This window comes from Ictalurus furcatus, chromosome 1 (genome assembly GCF_023375685.1).
Source record: "Ictalurus furcatus strain D&B chromosome 1, Billie_1.0, whole genome shotgun sequence".
NCBI lineage: Eukaryota > Metazoa > Chordata > Actinopteri > Siluriformes > Ictaluridae > Ictalurus > Ictalurus furcatus.
In genome coordinates, this window is record NC_071255.1 from 27,951,819 (window position 1) to 27,970,377 (window position 18,559).

At 38.1% G+C, this 18,559-nt stretch overlaps 1 protein-coding gene across 1 annotated transcript; it reads left to right on the top strand.

Annotated features, from left to right (window-relative positions):
* Positions 1-1,146: 1,146 nt before the first annotated feature.
* LOC128614087 (myosin-7) lies at positions 1,147-16,951 on the top strand. The gene is made up of 38 exons (XM_053635383.1): positions 1,147-1,215; positions 1,401-1,609; positions 1,722-1,865; positions 1,961-2,117; positions 2,265-2,292; positions 2,484-2,586; positions 3,261-3,353; positions 3,441-3,504; positions 3,612-3,710; positions 3,823-3,926; positions 4,130-4,268; positions 5,735-5,853; positions 5,967-6,116; positions 6,233-6,403; positions 6,503-6,812; positions 6,902-6,987; positions 7,240-7,445; positions 9,536-9,659; positions 9,771-9,907; positions 9,982-10,237; positions 10,339-10,581; positions 10,665-10,841; positions 12,414-12,559; positions 12,647-12,737; positions 12,812-13,201; positions 13,345-13,471; positions 13,558-13,676; positions 13,782-13,978; positions 14,094-14,277; positions 14,368-14,533; positions 14,617-14,741; positions 14,881-15,189; positions 15,285-15,488; positions 15,597-15,893; positions 15,978-16,082; positions 16,179-16,274; positions 16,363-16,497; positions 16,833-16,951. The coding sequence occupies exons 2-38, from the start codon at positions 1,409-1,411 to the stop codon at positions 16,851-16,853; spliced, it is 5,823 nt and encodes a 1,940-aa protein (XP_053491358.1). The 5' UTR covers positions 1,147-1,215; positions 1,401-1,408; the 3' UTR covers positions 16,854-16,951.
* Positions 16,952-18,559: the final 1,608 nt, after the last annotated feature.

Consider the following 18,559-nt stretch of genomic DNA (forward strand, 5'->3'; position numbering starts at 1 on the left):
CACTGTGTGTGGAGAAACCTGTGCTACTCAATCAAACATTGTCACCCGCCTGGAATGTTACAGGGTTTATCTGTATACTCAAGGACAAAGGAGCGGAGATAACAAAGCGCCAATGAGATGAGGAATCATTTCAACAGTTGCTGATGGCCCTCGATTCCTGCTAACAGCTGCTAACTATGACAGATATCTAAAGGCATCTGAGACATGCAGCAGTGTTTTTATTTTCCTGTTTAAGTCATATTATTTGATCAGGGGATGAGTCACTGTCTAAATACATTACAGTAGTCATGTGAAAGAAAAGGCCGGATTTTGCTTGTAATAAAACCATCTTTATTCCAGTTTTGCTTAAATACAAAGTGTAAGAAACTTTAATTATTTTAAAGGTGTTATCTACAGATATTAGTATAGGAAGGCATGGCATGAATCATTTGACATGTTCTGCATTCGGTGTTAAGTAATTCTTTAGTTTAAAATGTAAAAAGATGCTCTGCACTCATAACTTGAGTACATCAGTTTACAAAAACAGATCTTACTGATGGCTGATTGTAGCACCATGAATGTCCTAGCATCGGGGTATCACAGTCTGAAAATAAACAAATCATTTCAACAAAAATAAGACTCGTACAAAATATAAAATAATATATAAAATATACACCGTTCTCTGTGTATTCATGTTAAATATCCTTTGGTTTCCATTATGGGTTGGTTGTTGGCACAAATCTGACCACCCTCACCCTTCTCTCCATGCACCACGTCCACCATAATGTGGAAAAGTCAGTGTACCCCACCCACCTGAAGTTTAATCAAACAAAATAGCCCTCCTACCTAACAATGCCAAATGCCTTATTTAGAGGGTGCGTGCTTTATAAAAGAGGGAGATGATGACCTGGACATTGCTGATTTCTGAACTTCAACCATCCAGAGGTAAACATACCTTTTAGTAGCAGCTTTTAATATTAGTATTGGTCATTATCTTAGAACTGTTGAGGTGTCACAATCCTAAATGATTCGGTTTTATGTAAAGCAAATGCAACATATTTTCATCATATTAAACTTTGGTGGAAAAAAAGTTTTGAACAGTGCCTAATTTCAAAAGCCATGAACTGGCTATGGTATAAAGCTAACAAGCATACTTCTATGTCATTCAGTTTTTTTTGTAACTGCCTGCTTCCAGAGTGACAACATCCATTTTTGCTAAGAGGGTAAACAACAGAGGTAAGCACTAACAATCTGTATGCTTGAAGTGACTTCATGCTTTTGGCAATGCTGTCTAAAGCAATGCGAGTTAAAACACTAATACTAGTTACTGTTTAGTGCTTTATATATATATTTACAAATGCACTTAGACCGACTTTGGTTCTGATACATATAAACTAAAGCTTGGCATATTTGATAAATAGGCTAAAAGATGTCGGATGCTCAGATGGCGGAGTTTGGGGCTGCAGCCTCATTCCTGAGAAAGTCAGAATTAGAGCGCCTTGAGGCCCAAACTCGGGCCTTTGACATGAAAAGGGCATGTTTTGTTCCTGATCCAGAAGAAGAATATGTTAAAGGAACAATTATCAGTCGTGATGGAGACAAAGTTACTTGTGAGACTGAGAAAGGAAAGGTAAGCATTTACTGAGAGGCATTGTGTTCTTTGTTTAAAAAATAAAAATAATAATGAAAAAGTACTATAAAACACAACATCCGACAAAAATGCAATATGCTCTTGCATGCAGACTGTGACTGTCAAGGAAGCTGACATTCACCCTCAGAACCCGCCAAAGTTCGATAAAATTGAGGACATGGCGATGTTCACCTTCCTGCATGAACCTGCCGTGCTGTTTAACCTCAAAGAGCGTTACGCAGCCTGGATGATCTACGTGAGTTATGCATGTGAAGTTCTCCACTCATATGAACTATATATTTTATGTTGAATGGCTCTGAATTCAGTAAACATTTGTTTCCTTCTCTACAGACCTACTCAGGACTTTTCTGTGTAACTATCAACCCCTACAAGTGGCTGCCAGTGTACAACCAGGAAGTTGTCGTTGCCTACAGAGGCAAGAAGAGGAGTGAAGCTCCTCCTCACATCTTCTCCATTTCTGATAACGCCTACCAGTACATGCTTGCAGGTAAATATGACCTATTATTCCGAGTGCAATGTTCAAATAAAAATGTATTTAATTTAAATTCCTGATCCTTTTTTTCCCTTGATTGATATGTATTGTTAACAACTAAATGTATTTGATGTGCTGAGCTCAGATGTATCTTTATTTTAGACAGGGAAAACCAGTCTATCCTTATCACGTAAGTCTACCCCTTTTTGAGAAACTGTGATATGAAATATATATAAAATATATAATATAACTATTGAAATATCAAGACATTTTTAATGTCTGTCTATGAAGCCTATTATTATCAGCGTTTTTTTAAAGGATATTATTGTTATATTTTAAATTATAAATAGATTTTGTACTAAAAAATGAAACTTTTCATAGTGGAGAATCTGGTGCTGGGAAGACTGTGAACACCAAGAGAGTCATCCAGTACTTCGCCAGCATTGCAGCTGGAGGTTTTAAGAGGGATCCCAATGACAAGAGGGTGAATGAAACATTCTGTCATATTTCAATCAGTGAGACAGGTTTCCACACAAGTCTCTCAATGAATCACAAATGAAAATAATAGTACCAATTCTCACCTTTAGAAAACTTTGAACAGTTCTTAATGAGAAGTTAGAATCAACATTTGTTAACTATTATATAACAGTTAAATCTGGTCCACTAATTTGATTGGTTGAGCAGCGTTCCAAGAGTGCTTATATTTGTATAACCGAACTGGGAGGTTTCACTGTGTGTATCACTCCACTCGTCTGTGTTCGGCACATAAAATTCCACTTCCTACAGTAGTTTGAAACCATTATTACAGTAGAGTTAGTGAAATCATCAGAAGACATGACAAATTGTTCATGAATATAACTTTTGACTTAAATATGAAAGGCTGTGATTGGCTACAGTACCCCGGCTTCATACATACACTGAATCATAGCTGTGCCGTTATTCAGTATAACCACAGTCTTGCTTGTACGATATTGTTCAAGTATTCAAATGATTTATGGGAAGGATGGAATTGATAAACACCTTGATCAAAGCTTTGTTCCTCAGTCACTATTCAAATGTTTCCTGAATGTGAAAATTAACATAGCATGACATTTTGAATCTGATGTTTTTCACACATGAACTAAAACACACAATTTCACTTTTATCATCTCTTTTTAGGGTACTCTGGAGGATCAAATTATCCAGTGTAACCCTGCTCTGGAGGCTTTTGGAAATGCCAAGACCATCAGAAATGACAACTCATCCAGATTTGTAAGTTTAATAATTGCTTGTAAGGACTATTATCATGTCTAACTTCAGAAGAAAAAGGGATGAACCAATGTTTACCTTTTCAAATAGGGCAAGTTTATCCGGATCCACTTTGGTGCCACTGGAAAACTGGCCTCTGCTGATATCGAGACATGTAATACCATTTTTTTATTACAAAAAAAAACAAACACTCAATCTGTTTTTTTAATATGAGCATAATAATTTGTTCACTGTTTGTCTTGTTATTCTGGCTGATTACAGATCTTTTAGAGAAGTCCCGTGTGACCTTCCAGCTCAAAGCTGAGAGAGATTACCATATCTTCTATCAGATCTTGTCTCAGAAGAAACCTGAGCTGCTAGGTCAGCAAGAAATATCAATATTAATAATGCATTCTACACAGTTCAATACATATACTCTATACATACATAACTATTACAAAAGTATCTTTCTCTCTTTTTTCATCTTTGACAGAAATGCTGCTTATTACTGCTAACCCTTATGATTACGCCTTCATCTCCCAAGGAGAGACTCAAGTAGCCTCTATTAGTGATGCTGATGAGCTGATGGCTACTGATGTATGTATAAAAAAAAATTTAAAAAAACTTTCCAGAACCAAAGTTTCATAATTATGAATGATATTGTAACAAGATGTTAACTGTAGGTTCCTAATGGCAAGTATATTCAATTTTAACTCTATGGTCTATGCTGAGGTTCTTGAGCAGCATGAGTCAAGCTGACATACTTGTATTTAAGAGAGACACTCCACTTTTTTCTGTAGGAAGCTTTTGATGTGCTGGGCTTCACCCAAGAGGAAAAGAACAGCATCTATAAGCTGACTGGTGCCATCATGCACTTTGGAAACATGAAGTTCAAGCAGAAACAGAGAGAGGAGCAGGCTGAGGCTGACGGCACTGAGGGTATATCTTCATACATCACATAAATGCATTGTTTACATTTTGGTAAAATCAATTACACTTTCTCTAATTACAGGTTTTCTAATATACTAATCTCTACAAAGGGACTCAAGGATTAGTAACTTTCCAACTCATTAGTAATCTACAAACTCTTAAAAACATATACGGAAGCACATTACTGCTACGCAAGTCCCCATCAGCATCTTGGTATTACAAGAAAACATCTCATTATTCTGAGAAAAGCATCTTGTTAGTACAAAGAAACATCTCATTATCTCAAAAATTTTACTTCATGCTTGGCTTAAACCACAATGAGATGTTAATGTCACTGAGCGCTGTAGATACTATTGTTATATGCATATTACAAAGAATTCTCAAATCCCAGTGTTTATACAGTTGCTTGTGCCATATATCTAAAACAATACAGCCTGCATCGAAGTCCATTCCTGCATCTCAACTCCACAAGGATTTTTTTTTTTTAATAAAAGCTTGACAGTGTTTTGGGTATGTAATAACAATTCCAGCCTGTAGACATTTAAAATACTGTAAACTGGAGTTCCCCATGTCATTCAACTTGATCTGCTAGGATTAAAGCAATGTCTAAGCAGTCTGACCAATTTTTGCATCTGTATAAACACTGATTTAAGAGATTTAAGAGTCCTTCATAATGTGCATACACTAATGATAATACCGCACACACTGCTCAGTGACATTTCAATTTCATTGTAGTTTAAGACAAGCATTGACTATGACATATGACTAATTATGTAAAATGTGTCATATGTCAGAACCTCAACTGATAACCACGTAGGCTATATTGTAATAACAAGGTTATGTTGCTTGTATAACATTTATTTCATAATAAAGACATGCTGTTCTTGTAATAAAGATATGTTTTTCTCATGATAACAAGATGCCCTTCTATTAATAAAATATATGCTTTTCTTGTAATAATAATATGTTTTCTTGAAGCAACAAGATGCTTTTCTTGTAATAGCAAGATGCTGATGCGGATTTTTTTTCTTGCATGGCAGCAATGTGCTTCTGTAAGCATATACTATATGTAAGTTGGATATGATTATTTCTATTAATTCAGTTCAATTTTATTTTAAAATGTTTGAATTAAGAAGTCTTGAAAATTATGTTTAAGCTACATGTGTGACTTCAATTCATTTTTGCAGTTAAAATTTAGGAATGATTCACTTCTTAGTCAACTAGATTTATGCTGATAGAAAAAAAAGTTTATTAGCAAATTAGAATGATAGTAAGCAATCCAACTTGCACTCATTACTTGTTAGGAGTCTAGCTTACCCAGAGAAGTGTAGGCCCTTGTAGTGTAGGCACAGTACGTACCTAGTAAAGCTGACCACATAGTAATTCCCACCGCTTGACAAGCAGCCATGACAAGAGTGCACTCAGATTATACAAGTCAGAAATGTATGATTAATAATGGGTATGATCCATTTCAGATGCTGACAAAGCAGCTTATCTAATGGGCCTGAATTCCGCTGATCTCATCAAGTCTTTGTGTCACCCCAGAGTCAAAGTAGGAAATGAGTGGGTCACAAAGGGCCAGAATGTCCAGCAGGTTATAAATGAATGATATCATACATAATGAATGATATGAATATACATACAATCTAGAAGGCTATCATCGAAATATTATTTCTGTAACGAATTCATATATATTCTGTACTATAGGTATACTATGCTACTGGAGCTTTGTCAAAGGCAGTATATGAGAAAATGTTCTTTTGGATGGTTATGAGAATTAACCAATCTCTGGACACCAAGCAGCCTCGCCAGTACTTCATTGGTGTGCTGGATATCGCTGGATTTGAGATCTTTGATGTACGTTTTCTTGTACAAATTTATTTTCCTCCTACAAATTTCTACTGCCAGGGAGCTTTATATCAGTATTTATGAGGAGTGCATCATTATTACTTACTGCATGTTTTCCTTAACAGTTCAACACCTTTGAGCAGCTGTGCATCAACTTCACTAATGAGAAGTTGCAGCAGTTTTTCAACCACCACATGTTTGTGCTGGAGCAAGAAGAATACAAGAAAGAGGGTATTGAGTGGACATTCATTGACTTTGGCATGGACTTGCAGGCTTGTATTGATCTCATTGAAAAGGTGAGGCGTGGAATTTGAGCTTACAACTTGATTTCACAAACTTGGTTTATTAGTTTAGAAATAAGATAAACTCATGCTTTTTCGTTGTTGTCTCTGTAGCCTATGGGTATCATGTCCATCCTTGAAGAGGAGTGCATGTTCCCCAAAGCCAGTGATTCCACATTCAAAGCTAAGCTTTACGACAATCACTTGGGCAAATCTGCTAACTTCCAGAAACCCAGGATTGTGAAGGGTAAAGCAGAGGCTCACTTTTCACTAATTCATTATGCTGGCACTGTTGACTACAACATTGTCAATTGGCTGGTGAAGAACAAGGATCCACTCAATGAAACTGTTGTGGGGCTGTACCAGAAGTCCACCATGAAATTGCTTGCTAATCTTTTTGCGAATTATGCTAGTGCTGACTCAGGTAAGATGACTCAGATGGCTGAGGAATGTATTACCATTTCCTAGTCATCATGCATTTTGTTCTAATCATCTGCCATTTTATTCTAATAGCCATGGCAGAAGGAAGTGCAGGTGGAAAAACAAAGGAAAAGAAGAAAAAAGGGTCTTCTTTCCAGACTGTGTCTGCCCTCCATAGGGTGAGATAAGTTGTATAATCGAAAAACCTCAAAACAATACACAGATGAACATTTTGACATACAGTGGCTATATTGATATGAGGTACAATTACATAACCAAATCAGTACTGTCATTTTACAGTAGTTTGCAGAACTGTTTAAAAACAGACAAAAAGTTTTTCTTTTAATGCTAGCCTTAACTTTTTATACAAATTAAGTCATGTGAATTCTTACAACTTTGCAAGTGTGAGACTGTGCAAATTCCATCTTTAGGAGAATTTAAACAAGCTGATGACCAACCTGAGATCAACTCATCCTCATTTTGTGCGCTGCATCATCCCCAATGAGACAAAGACTCCTGGGGCCATGGAGAATCCTCTAGTAATGCACCAGCTGCGCTGTAATGGTGTGCTGGAGGGCATCAGAATCTGCAGAAAGGGCTTCCCCAACAGGATCCTCTATGGTGACTTCAAGCAAAGGTAACATGTTATAGCATAAAGAAGTTACTAGCAAGTTGAATTCCCAACTTGATGAAATTCTGTACAGTTGCACAAAGTATATACATTTTGCTCATACACAGTCTCCTCCGAAAGGCCTTTTTTTTTTCTACTGCTATACACTGAAGACATTTGGGTTTGAGATCAAAAGATGAATATGAGACAGTAAATCAGAATTTTAACTTTCAGTACCTGATATGTACATCTAAATGTGTTAAACAACTTAGAACATGGCACCTTTTGTTTGAATCTACCCATTTTTCAAGTGATTAAAAATATTGGAACATGTGACTGAAAGATGTTTCTTGTTGCCCAGGTGTGCCCTGTTAGATTGATTTTTTTAAACAGTTAATAGCTCTGAATGTCTATTCTTGACTTGAGCTGTGGGTTTCAGTTGTGAAGACTGCATTTGTTGTTAAAAAGGGTAAACCGACATGAAGACCAGAGAGCGGTCTATGGGAGAAAAGCAAGCCATTTTGAAGCTGAGAAAAGAAGGAAAATTTATCAGAGCTATTGCACAAGCATTGGGCATAGCCAATACAACAATTTAGAATGTCCTGAAAAAGAAGGAAACCCCTGGTGTCACCAGACACTGAACAGGTTGGTTAGGGAAAACAACAGCAGTTGATGACAAAAACATTGTGAGAGCTGTGAAGAAAAACCCAAACTGACAACATTCATTGATATCACCAACAACCTCCACAGGGCAAGGGTGACGATATCACAATCCACCATTCGAAAAGACTTTGAGAGCAGAAATATAGAGGCCACAACATCTTGATGCAAACCACTCATGAGCAGTAAGCATCAGAAGGCCAGATTGGAATTTGTAAAGAAATACAGAGTTCTGAAACCAAGATAAACCTCTAAAAAAGTGATGGAAAGGCCAAAGTGTGGAGAAAGAATGGATCTGCTCATGATCCAAAATATACAGGTTCAGTCAAGCACGGTGGATGTAGTGTCATGGCTTGGGCTTGCATGGCTGCTTCTAGAACGGGCTCATCAATCTTTATTGATGATGTAACTCATGATGGTAGCAGCAGAATGAGTTCAGGCTACAGAAACATTCTGTCTACCAGTTTACAGAGAAATGCATCCAATCTAATTGAGAGTAACTTTATCACGCAGCAAGAAAATGAACCAAAACATGCTGACAACACAACAAAGGATTTCATCAGGGGGTGGGGGGTGGGGGGTGTGAGTGGAAGGTTTTAGACTGGTCAAGTTTCACCTTTTGAAGAGGAGACTGAATGGAGAAACCCCCAAAACAAACAACAACATGCCTGGAAAAGCATCACAAAAGAAGACTGTAACAGTTTGATGATGTCATTGGTGCAGTTAGGTATATGCAATCAAACATTCAGTGATTTTTACTTTAAGGCTATCTGTTCCATACTTTTGCTGACTTAAAAATTGGGTGATCTTCCACCAAAGATGCCATGTTCTAAGTTGGTTAACACATCTAGATATAAATATCAGGAATTGAAAGCTGAAATTCTGATCTATTTTCTCATATTCATCTTTTGATCTAAGACCCAAATGTCTTCAGTGTATAGTAGAAACAAAAGAACTGGCCTTGCCTTCTACAATATGCTGGGGCAGTGGTGGCTTAGCGGTTAAGGCTTTGGGTTACTGATCGGAAGGTCAGGGGTTCAAGCCCCAGCAATGCCAAGCTGCCACTGTTGGGCCCTTAACCCTCTCTGCTCCAGGGGTGCCATATCATGGCTGACCCTGCTCTCTGACCCCAGCTTCCTGACAGGCTTGAGTATGTGAAGAGAACAATTTCACTGCTCTACTGTATATGTGACCAATAAAGACTCATTATTAAAACCACAGCATATAAATACTTCATATTTTTTCTTCATAAGAGAAAAAATGTTGCACATGTGGATCCTTTTAGTTGTCAACACCAATTGATTTATATCTTGGGGCATGAATACATCTGCAAATTTCAAGTAGAATTAATTAATTTACGTATAATAATTGTAATAATTGTGCATAAACACATAGCCTATAAGATATTCTTAAATACCTGAATATTTCTAATTATTTCTTAAACAATTTTTTTGCAGATATCGTATTTTGAATCCTGCTGCTATTCCTGAAGGGCAATTTATTGACAGTAGGAAGGGAGCTGAGAAATTGTTGGGTTCATTGGACATTGACCATAATCAGTACAAGTTTGGACACACTAAGGTTCAATACTATGAGTCATATTAGTTTTGCAATACTACTTTAAAGCTAAAGTCATTTTACAGTAAATAAAATCGAGTATGCATATTGAGATATTATATGCTGTTATTCTAGGTGTTCTTCAAGGCTGGTCTCCTGGGTCTTCTTGAAGAGATGAGAGATGATCGTCTTGCCCTAATCATCACTCGTTTTCAGGCTTGTGCTCGGGGGCTTCTCTCAAGAGTTGAGTTCCAGAAGATGGTTGAACGCAGGTAAGACTCTGCTAATAATTCTCAAGGCATTTTCCATAACTTCAAAAAATATGTTAACATTTAGTGAATTGCAGGGATGCTTTGCTTGTGATCCAGTGGAATGTCCGTGCTTTCATGGGTGTCAAGAATTGGCCCTGGATGAAACTGTACTTCAAGATTAAACCCCTGTTAAGGTCAGCTGAAGCAGAGAAAGAGATGGCCAACATGAAGGAAGAATTCCTGAAATTAAAAGAGGCTTATGCTAAATCTGAAGCCCGCAGAAAAGAACTTGAGGAGAAAATGGTCACACTTCTCCAAGAGAAAAATGACCTGCAACTCCAAGTCCAGGCTGTGAGTTTGTGGTTTGAAAATAGATGTGGAAATCATGCAGTTGTCACTTTCAGGAGACCAGAATTCAACATTTTACATGAATTGCTTTTTTTTTTAAACAGGAGCAAGACAATCTTTGTGATGCTGAGGAGCGATGTGAAGGTCTGATTAAGAACAAGATCCAACTTGAAGCAAAATGCAAAGAGTTGACTGAGAGACTGGAAGATGAAGAGGAAATGAATGCTGAATTGACAGCTAAGAAGAGAAAGCTGGAGGATGAATGCTCTGAACTGAAGAAAGATATTGATGATCTGGAACTTACTCTGGCCAAAGTGGAGAAGGAGAAGCATGCCACTGAGAATAAGGTTTAGGTTTACTTTAAATAAGCTTGAAACAATTTAGAGTAATGTGTTTTGGAGACATTCAACAAAGTATATTTCTTTTACAGGTTAAAAACCTGACTGAGGAAATGGCAGCTCTTGATGAAATCATTGCCAAGCTGACCAAGGAGAAGAAAGCTCTCCAGGAAGCTCATCAGCAAACACTGGATGATCTGCAGAGTGAGGAGGACAAAGTCAACACTCTGACCAAAGCCAAAGCTAAACTGGAGCAGCAAGTTGATGATGTTAGTACTTGTTACATAGTTATGGGTAGGAAATCAGGGCTTAATTTGTAAATATGCAGGTCCCGGAACACTAAGAGGGTAGTGATTTGGCAAGTCAGGAGGCACACGGAAGGTCCCGGTCCCCAAACTTACAGACACATAAAAGTGCTTCTGGAATCTCACATAGCCAACGATATTCAATGCTGATAGGTAGGCCTATGTAATTGATTACACTGGTATACGACATAAGAAGTTTATAGCAGTGAGTATTCTCAGTACAAAGGAAAACATTTATGGATCGCACATTCCATCAGTTTATCAAAACGGAACCATAGGCCTACTGTGCTGTCACCTCAGATAGTTACAAAGCACATTTGCCCAAAGCACTTCGAAAACAAAGCTACGTTTCATACAGTAGGCCTACTTACAACATTAACTGCTCAACATAACTAAGAAAAAATGTCTTAACTAACACAAAATATTCCACAAAGCTGTCGTGTCAGTGTCCTCTTCCTCTTCCTCTTCCCTGTGTCGTGTTTGGCTTTGAGTGTCTGTGGCGGTCCCGTGTCCCTTATGTATCCATGAGTGCACAAATGGTTCAGGATTGAACTTTGTAAGTGGTAGGCCCATGATGTTCAAAAACATCAGAGACAAGATGGTGGGGATGAGAAGATGCATGCTGCGAGCTACAAATAAGATTCATTTTGGAGAATGCCCACTCGCACTCCACTTGTGATTGGTATGGTATTCACAGGCGCCAATAACTGCCTCAGTCCTTCAGGAACTTTTTGTGTATTTGAGTCCCTGTACTCCCTAAAAGCCCAAATGACTGTAAATAACTGTTAACTCCATTTAATTTGTGGCAATCACTTTCAAAGCCTTTCAAGAGTCAAGATTTTATTCAAGATTTGATTTGTTTCATACACAGTTATATACAGTATATAACTTGTAGTGAAGTGAAAAGCCATGCACAAGTTCACAACCTTTAGTCTCCTTGTAAGCGGTTCTAAAAACCTTTCACAATCAGGCTAGAATTATCACTGCTAGTCATGGTCATGGTCACCAAACTGCTTCATCAGTGACCCGATGCCGCTCGTTCTCTTGGACTCTTGCCTTTTTAGTATTTTGGTCCATTTTGTCATTGTCGTTGATTGTGTTATTAAAAAATGTTTTTAATGACAACTGCTTTCTTTTCGCCATGACGCACTCTATAATGCATGCTATGTGACTGTAAGCTTCGCTTTATGACAATGAACTCAGGTGAACTTTGAACTTATAATAGTTATGTTATGTGAAAGAGACTATTGATTTACTATTAGCAATATTTGAGCACGGGGAATATAAGATTAGCATTTTTATTGCAGTTTTTTGTTGGTGTTCTATTTTACTTTTGGTGAATTAAAAACCAAAACTATTTGTTTTGATAATATTGCTGCATGAGACTTTAAACATCCAGCTGCAGAGGCGGCGGATCCACATAAACAGGTTACAGAACACAGGTGTGATACATTTTAGAGCTGCCGGATCATGTTCTCACTAAACCAGATGTAATACAATATAGTACAAATTTTTTAAATACTATTTTTTTTCCAGCTTGAGGGATCACTGGAACAGGAAAAGAAGTTACGCATGGACCTTGAGAGGGCTAAGAGAAAACTTGAAGGAGACTTAAAATTGACTCAGGAGAATATTATGGACCTGGAAAATGATAAGCAACAGCTGGAGGAGAGGCTGAAAAAGTAAGTTGCTAACAATAACCATGGAATAATAATGGAACAATAAGCTACTACTAAATATCTATGTATGTATGTTTTTCAAAACCACAGAAAAGATTTTGAGATCAGCCAACTCAACAGCAAAATTGAGGATGAGCAAGCAATGGCAGCCCAACTTCAAAAGAAACTTAAAGAGCTGCAGGTAATCTGATACCTCACGAGATAGTGACTTTTCTATTTCTGCCTGCTTTGCTTACCATAAAATCATATATTTAGGCTCGTATTGAAGAGCTTGAAGAAGAGCTCGAGGCTGAGAGAGCAGCTCGTGCCAAGATTGAGAAACAAAGGGCAGATTTGGCAAGAGAACTGGAGGAGATCAGTGAGAGGCTGGAGGAGGCTGGTGGAGCCACTGTTGCCCAGATTGAAATGAACAAGAAGAGAGAGGCTGAGTTCCAGAAACTGCGCAGAGACCTTGAAGAGGCCACCCTGCAACATGAGGCCACTGCTGCAACTCTAAGAAAGAAACATGCTGATAGTGTGGCAGATCTGGGAGAGCAGATTGACAACCTTCAGAGAGTGAAGCAGAAGCTTGAGAAGGAGAAGAGTGAACTGAGACTGGAGCTGGATGATGTGGTCTCCAACATGGAGCAGATTGTTAAATCCAAGGTATTAATGAATAATTATGTACGGTGCATACAGACATGTATATTTTATCTTTAAGAGGAGCACACCAAAATGTGTTGAGTATACAGGGCTTTTTTTGCCCTTTTTGTTTCCATAATATTGATTTTCTTTATTCTTTGGTCTAGACAAACCTTGAAAAGATGTGCCGGACTCTCGAGGACCAGATGACTGAGTATAGGACTAAATTTGAGGAAGGACAACGCAGCATCAATGACTTCAGCATGCAGAAATCTAAATTGCTAACAGAGAATGGTAAGGACTAAGCTAAGGGATGAGGATGTGTGTTCTAAGTGTTATGTATAACACACACATGTAACTGAAATCAATCTGTAATCAAGGGGAACTCACAAGACAATTGGAAGAGAAGGATTCCTTGGTGTCTCAGCTGACCAGAAGCAAGCAGTCCTTTACCCAACAGATTGAGGATCTCAAGAGACAACTTGAAGAGGAAGTGAAGGTATTTCTACAGCTGGTGCTTCAAAACCTTTCACACAGTACAAAATTAAAAATAATAAAAAATAAAATAAAAATAGAAACAACCAACCAAAATGCTTTTTTTCAGGCTAAGAATGCCTTGGCCCATGCAGTGCAGTCGGCTCGTCATGATTCTGATCTGCTCAGAGAGCAGTATGAAGAGGAGCAGGAGGCTAAAGCTGAGCTACAGCGCAGTCTCTCCAAAGCAAACTCTGAGGTGGCTCAGTGGAGGACCAAGTATGAAACTGATGCCATCCAGAGAACAGAAGAGCTGGAGGATGCAAAGTAAGAAATCAGAAACCATCAAAATCTTCATTTTTGCATGTAGTGATTTTTCATGTTAAGAAATGGATGATGTTAAAAAAAAATCTACTGAAACATTTGCTGTCCTGGCATGTAGGAAGAAACTTGCTCAGCGTCTGCAAGATGCAGAAGAAGCTGTGGAAGCTGTAAATGCCAAGTGCTCTTCTTTGGAAAAGACCAAACACAGACTGCAGAATGAGATTGAAGATCTCATGGTTGATGTTGAACGATCTAATGCTGCTGCTGCTGCTCTTGACAAGAAACAAAGGAACTTTGACAAGGTTATTATTCAGTTTATTGTAATGTTGGCAGTTTTGTCCTCTGTTCAAAGGTTCTATTTCTGTAAATATGTTTTTGTTGCAATCCACCAGATCCTGGCTGAGTGGAAGCAGAAATATGAAGAGTCGCAGTCTGAGCTGGAGAGCTCCCAAAAAGAGGCCAGATCTCTAAGCACTGAGCTCTTCAAACTGAAGAACTCGTATGAGGAGTCCCTTGATCATCTGGAGACCATGAAAAGGGAGAACAAAAACCTCCAAGGTACCCATGTTTGTTTCAGAGGTCTAGAACTTTTGAGTACTAGTTAACATACATTGACAAGCATATTCTTTCCTGATAAACAGAGGAAATTTCTGACCTCACTGAGCAAATTGGGGAGACTGGCAAGAGTATCCATGAACTGGAGAAAATCCGTAAACAGCTGGAGCAGGAAAAGGCAGAAATTCAGAGTGCTCTTGAGGAAGCTGAGGTGCATTATTATTATTGATTACATCATATGTACATCATATACTCTGCAGCTATAGATTTCAATTACAGAATAAAATAGCAACCATGGGATAGTGGATGAAAAAAAAGATTTTAGCTTTGATTGAACTGTGATCTATTAGGCTTCCCTTGAGCATGAAGAAGGAAAGATCTTGCGGGCCCAACTGGAATTCAACCAGGTGAAGGCTGACATTGAACGTAAACTGGCTGAAAAGGATGAGGAGATGGAGCAGGCCAAGAGGAATCACCAACGAGTGATGGACACCCTGCAAAGTTCTCTAGAGGCTGAGACTCGCAGCAGAAATGAAGCTCTTAGAGTGAAGAAGAAGATGGAGGGAGACTTAAATGAGATGGAGATCCAGCTGAACCAGGCTAACAGGCAGGCTTCAGAGGCTCAGAAACAACTCAAGAGTCTGCATGGACATATTAAGGTACATTTTAAACAAATGTATGATGGAATCTTTGTTTCTAATTACCTGTGTATTCTATAATTCACAATCTCCTTGTGAATTTTTTTACCTTGTAGGATACTCAGCTGCAGCTGGATGATGCTCTCCGTGCTAACGATGATCTCAAAGAGAACATTGCTATTGTGGAGAGACGCAACAATCTGATCCAGGCTGAACTGGATGAACTGAGATCCCTGGTAGAGCAGACTGAGAGAGGCCGCAAACTGGCTGAGCAAGAATTGTTGGATGTCAGTGAGAGGGTTCAGCTACTGCACTCTCAGGTAGTATATAGATTCTTCTTCTTTTTTCCCTCCATAAAATGAAACAAAATGATGTAATAAAATTCAAGTCTACATATAATATGAAGTTAAATTTGTAAACAACTGTAGAACACCAGCTTGCTGAACCAGAAGAAGAAATTAGAGGGAGACACTTCTCAGCTTCAGACTGAGGTAGAGGAGGCTGTCCAAGAGTGCAGGAATGCTGAGGAAAAAGCCAAAAAAGCCATCACTGATGCTGCCATGATGGCAGAAGAGCTGAAGAAGGAGCAGGACACCAGTGCTCACCTGGAGCGCATGAAGAAGAACATGGAGCAGACCATTAAAGATCTCCAGCACCGCCTGGATGAAGCTGAGCAAATTGCCATGAAAGGGGGCAAGAAGCAGGTCCAGAAACTGGAAGCCAGGGTGAGTTCATGAATTTTCTTGATTAACATGGAAATACCACACATTATCTTGAATCTCTACAAAACAGTTTGTATATTTTTGTAGGTAAGGGAACTGGAAAATGAGGTGGAGATAGAACAGAAAAAAGCCAGTGAATCTGTAAAAGGAATCCGGAAATATGAAAGACGGATCAAGGAGCTTACCTACCAGGTTATTTCTCTTTTCACTGTGCCATTTACTGTATCACCTTCAAAACATGTGAAACAAATTGGATAGAAATTGCTCAAAATAAAAGGGTATTCACAGACTGAAGAAGATCGCAAGAATCTGGCTCGTCTACAAGACCTGGTAGACAAACTGCAGCTGAAAGTCAAGTCCTACAAGAGAACTGCAGAGGAAGCTGTAAGTGCATCAAAATGTATCTGATGCAAACATTTAATATGCGTTTGTACTTCCATTTATTTTTAAATTTTGTGCATACTCTTTGCAGGAGGAACAGGCTAACACCCACCTTGGCAAGTTCCGCAAGCTGCAGCATGAGCTGGATGAGGCAGAGGAAAGAGCCGATATTGCAGAGTCTCAGGTCAACAAGCTTAGAGCCAAGAGCCGTGACGTAAGCTCCAAAGTAAGTTCTCTTATCATCCAAATGTTAATGAGTGATAAATCTAATAAAAGGCTCTTGTTTGCGTCATCCTTTTGATAATGCACACATTTAATACTGTTGCAAAAGGGTTTTTGTTTTGTCATTGTATATGATTATTGTTTAAAATATTCTAGCCTATAAAATTGGCTTACTGTACTAATAGTAACTTGACTAAATCAGGAATCTGTTAACAAGGAATTGTAAACATCAAGTCCACATATACAGTAGCCTAACAAACTAGATATTACAGTGTTAAACTGCAAAACAGAGAGAAAATGCACTTTATAACTCCTGCTCGTCTTTATTTCCTCCTACAGAAAGGTCATGATGAAGAGTGAAGAGATCATTTGACTCTCTATAAAAAGCTTGTACACTGTGTTTAGTGCTCTTTGACACCGAATCCTGTAGTTGAATAGAATAAAAATTAGCAATGAACCCTTTTGGCTGTGGTGATGTTTTTTCTGTATTAAAAATGATTCCATAATACTTAACACAAATCAAACAAGAGTAAAGAATTGTTTGTAAATCAGTGCACAATAAAACCATATATCAAATTAAATACAGCATTTAATTTCAATTATAAATGCAGTACAATGGCTAATGTACTAAAATACTGGAGTACCTCATTAAATATTGTTTAGAATATTGCGTTCTCTAATATTTCTTTCTAGTTTGGAGAAAACACACATTCAATAAACTGAACACATATGTTAAGTATCTACTCTATTTACACTAGCATTTATTTCCTTTTAACTTGTTTTTTTTTTTTTAAAAAACAGAAAAAGAAAGTCATATTCACATGATTATTTAGGACACGGTGGCTTAGCGGTTAGCATGTTCGCCTCACACCTCCAGGGTTTATGGTTCGATTCTCGCCCTGTGTGTGCAGTGTTTGCATGCTCTCCCCATGCTGCGGTTTCCTCTGGTTTCATCCCCCAGTCCAAAGACATGCATGGTAGGCTGATTGGCATGTCTAAAGTGTCTGTAGTGTATGAGTGGGTGTGTGAATGTGTGCGTGATTGTGCCCTGTGATGGATTGGCACCCTGTCCAGGGTGTCCCCCGCCTTGTGCCCCATGCCCCCTGGGATAGGCCCCTGGTTCCCCGTGACCCAGTAAGGACAAGATGGATGGATGGAGATTATTGTCCAGCTTCACATCATAGTAAGAAATTGCTTACTATGCTTTTTTGCATAAATTATGAAGCATAATCTGGTGAAACAGATATCAGATGGCACTGATGCTGCCATCAACTGCTGCTTATTTTTCTGTAATGGTAAAGAATAGGGTTGGCTTTATTTTCTAACCCTCAAATGTATTGATGGTGCTACAGATGTATGAAGACTCCTAATGCAATGTTTTGATTATGCATTATATTGCTTGCATGCATGGCATGGTAAAAAAAAATGCTAAACAAAAGTCATTTAGCTATTTGAAAATATGAACACTAATTTCAAAACATTAGAAAAAAAAAATAAAAAAAAAAAGGTTGATGCGCAATGTAGACATCCTTTTGGAGAGATGTCTGACAGTGTCATACTTTAAAAGTAGAATTTTAGGAACCCAAGTTGTTCATCACAACTTAGCTGTTATTTAATTTTCAGGTTTCTTCTGGTATCATTTGAAATGGAAGAACTTTCACCCACTACAGTTAGAAATGTAATGAAATGTAGAAAAGACATGAAGGATTAGCAATGCATTTAAAACTCACTTATTATACTTATTCACTTATAAACCCTTTAAATGTGGATTTTACTTTTTTATTTCAGATTTTCCACAAAATACCTAGACTTTTATTTTATTTTATTACTTTTTTTTTTTTTGCTTTGTAGCTGGCTGAATGCCAAATTCACTCTATGGCCCAATAAATAAAGGCTTCTACAGCCAGGGTATTACATTTCCAACATGAGAGCCATTTGTAGATTTAATCTCTGTCCATCAAAAATGTAAAAGTAATTGTTAGGCAAGTGTGGTTATACTGTACTTTCCCTGAGCAAATAAGTACAAGGCACAACTTATTAGCTATCAAATAACTCAGAGGTTAGCA

What these genes read in the sequence shown, in the direction of transcription:
- LOC128614087 (XM_053635383.1), top strand. Translation starts at nt 1,409, where the DNA reads ATGTCGGATGCTCAGATGGCGGAGTTTGGGGCTGCAGCCTCATTCCTG. An exon ending in GTCTGCATGGACATATTAAG is followed by an intron (nt 15,190 to 15,284) that starts GTACATTTTAAA and finishes TTTACCTTGTAG; the next exon opens with GATACTCAGCTGCAGCTGGA. An exon ending in TCAAGGAGCTTACCTACCAG is followed by an intron (nt 16,083 to 16,178) that starts GTTATTTCTCTT and finishes GGGTATTCACAG; the next exon opens with ACTGAAGAAGATCGCAAGAA.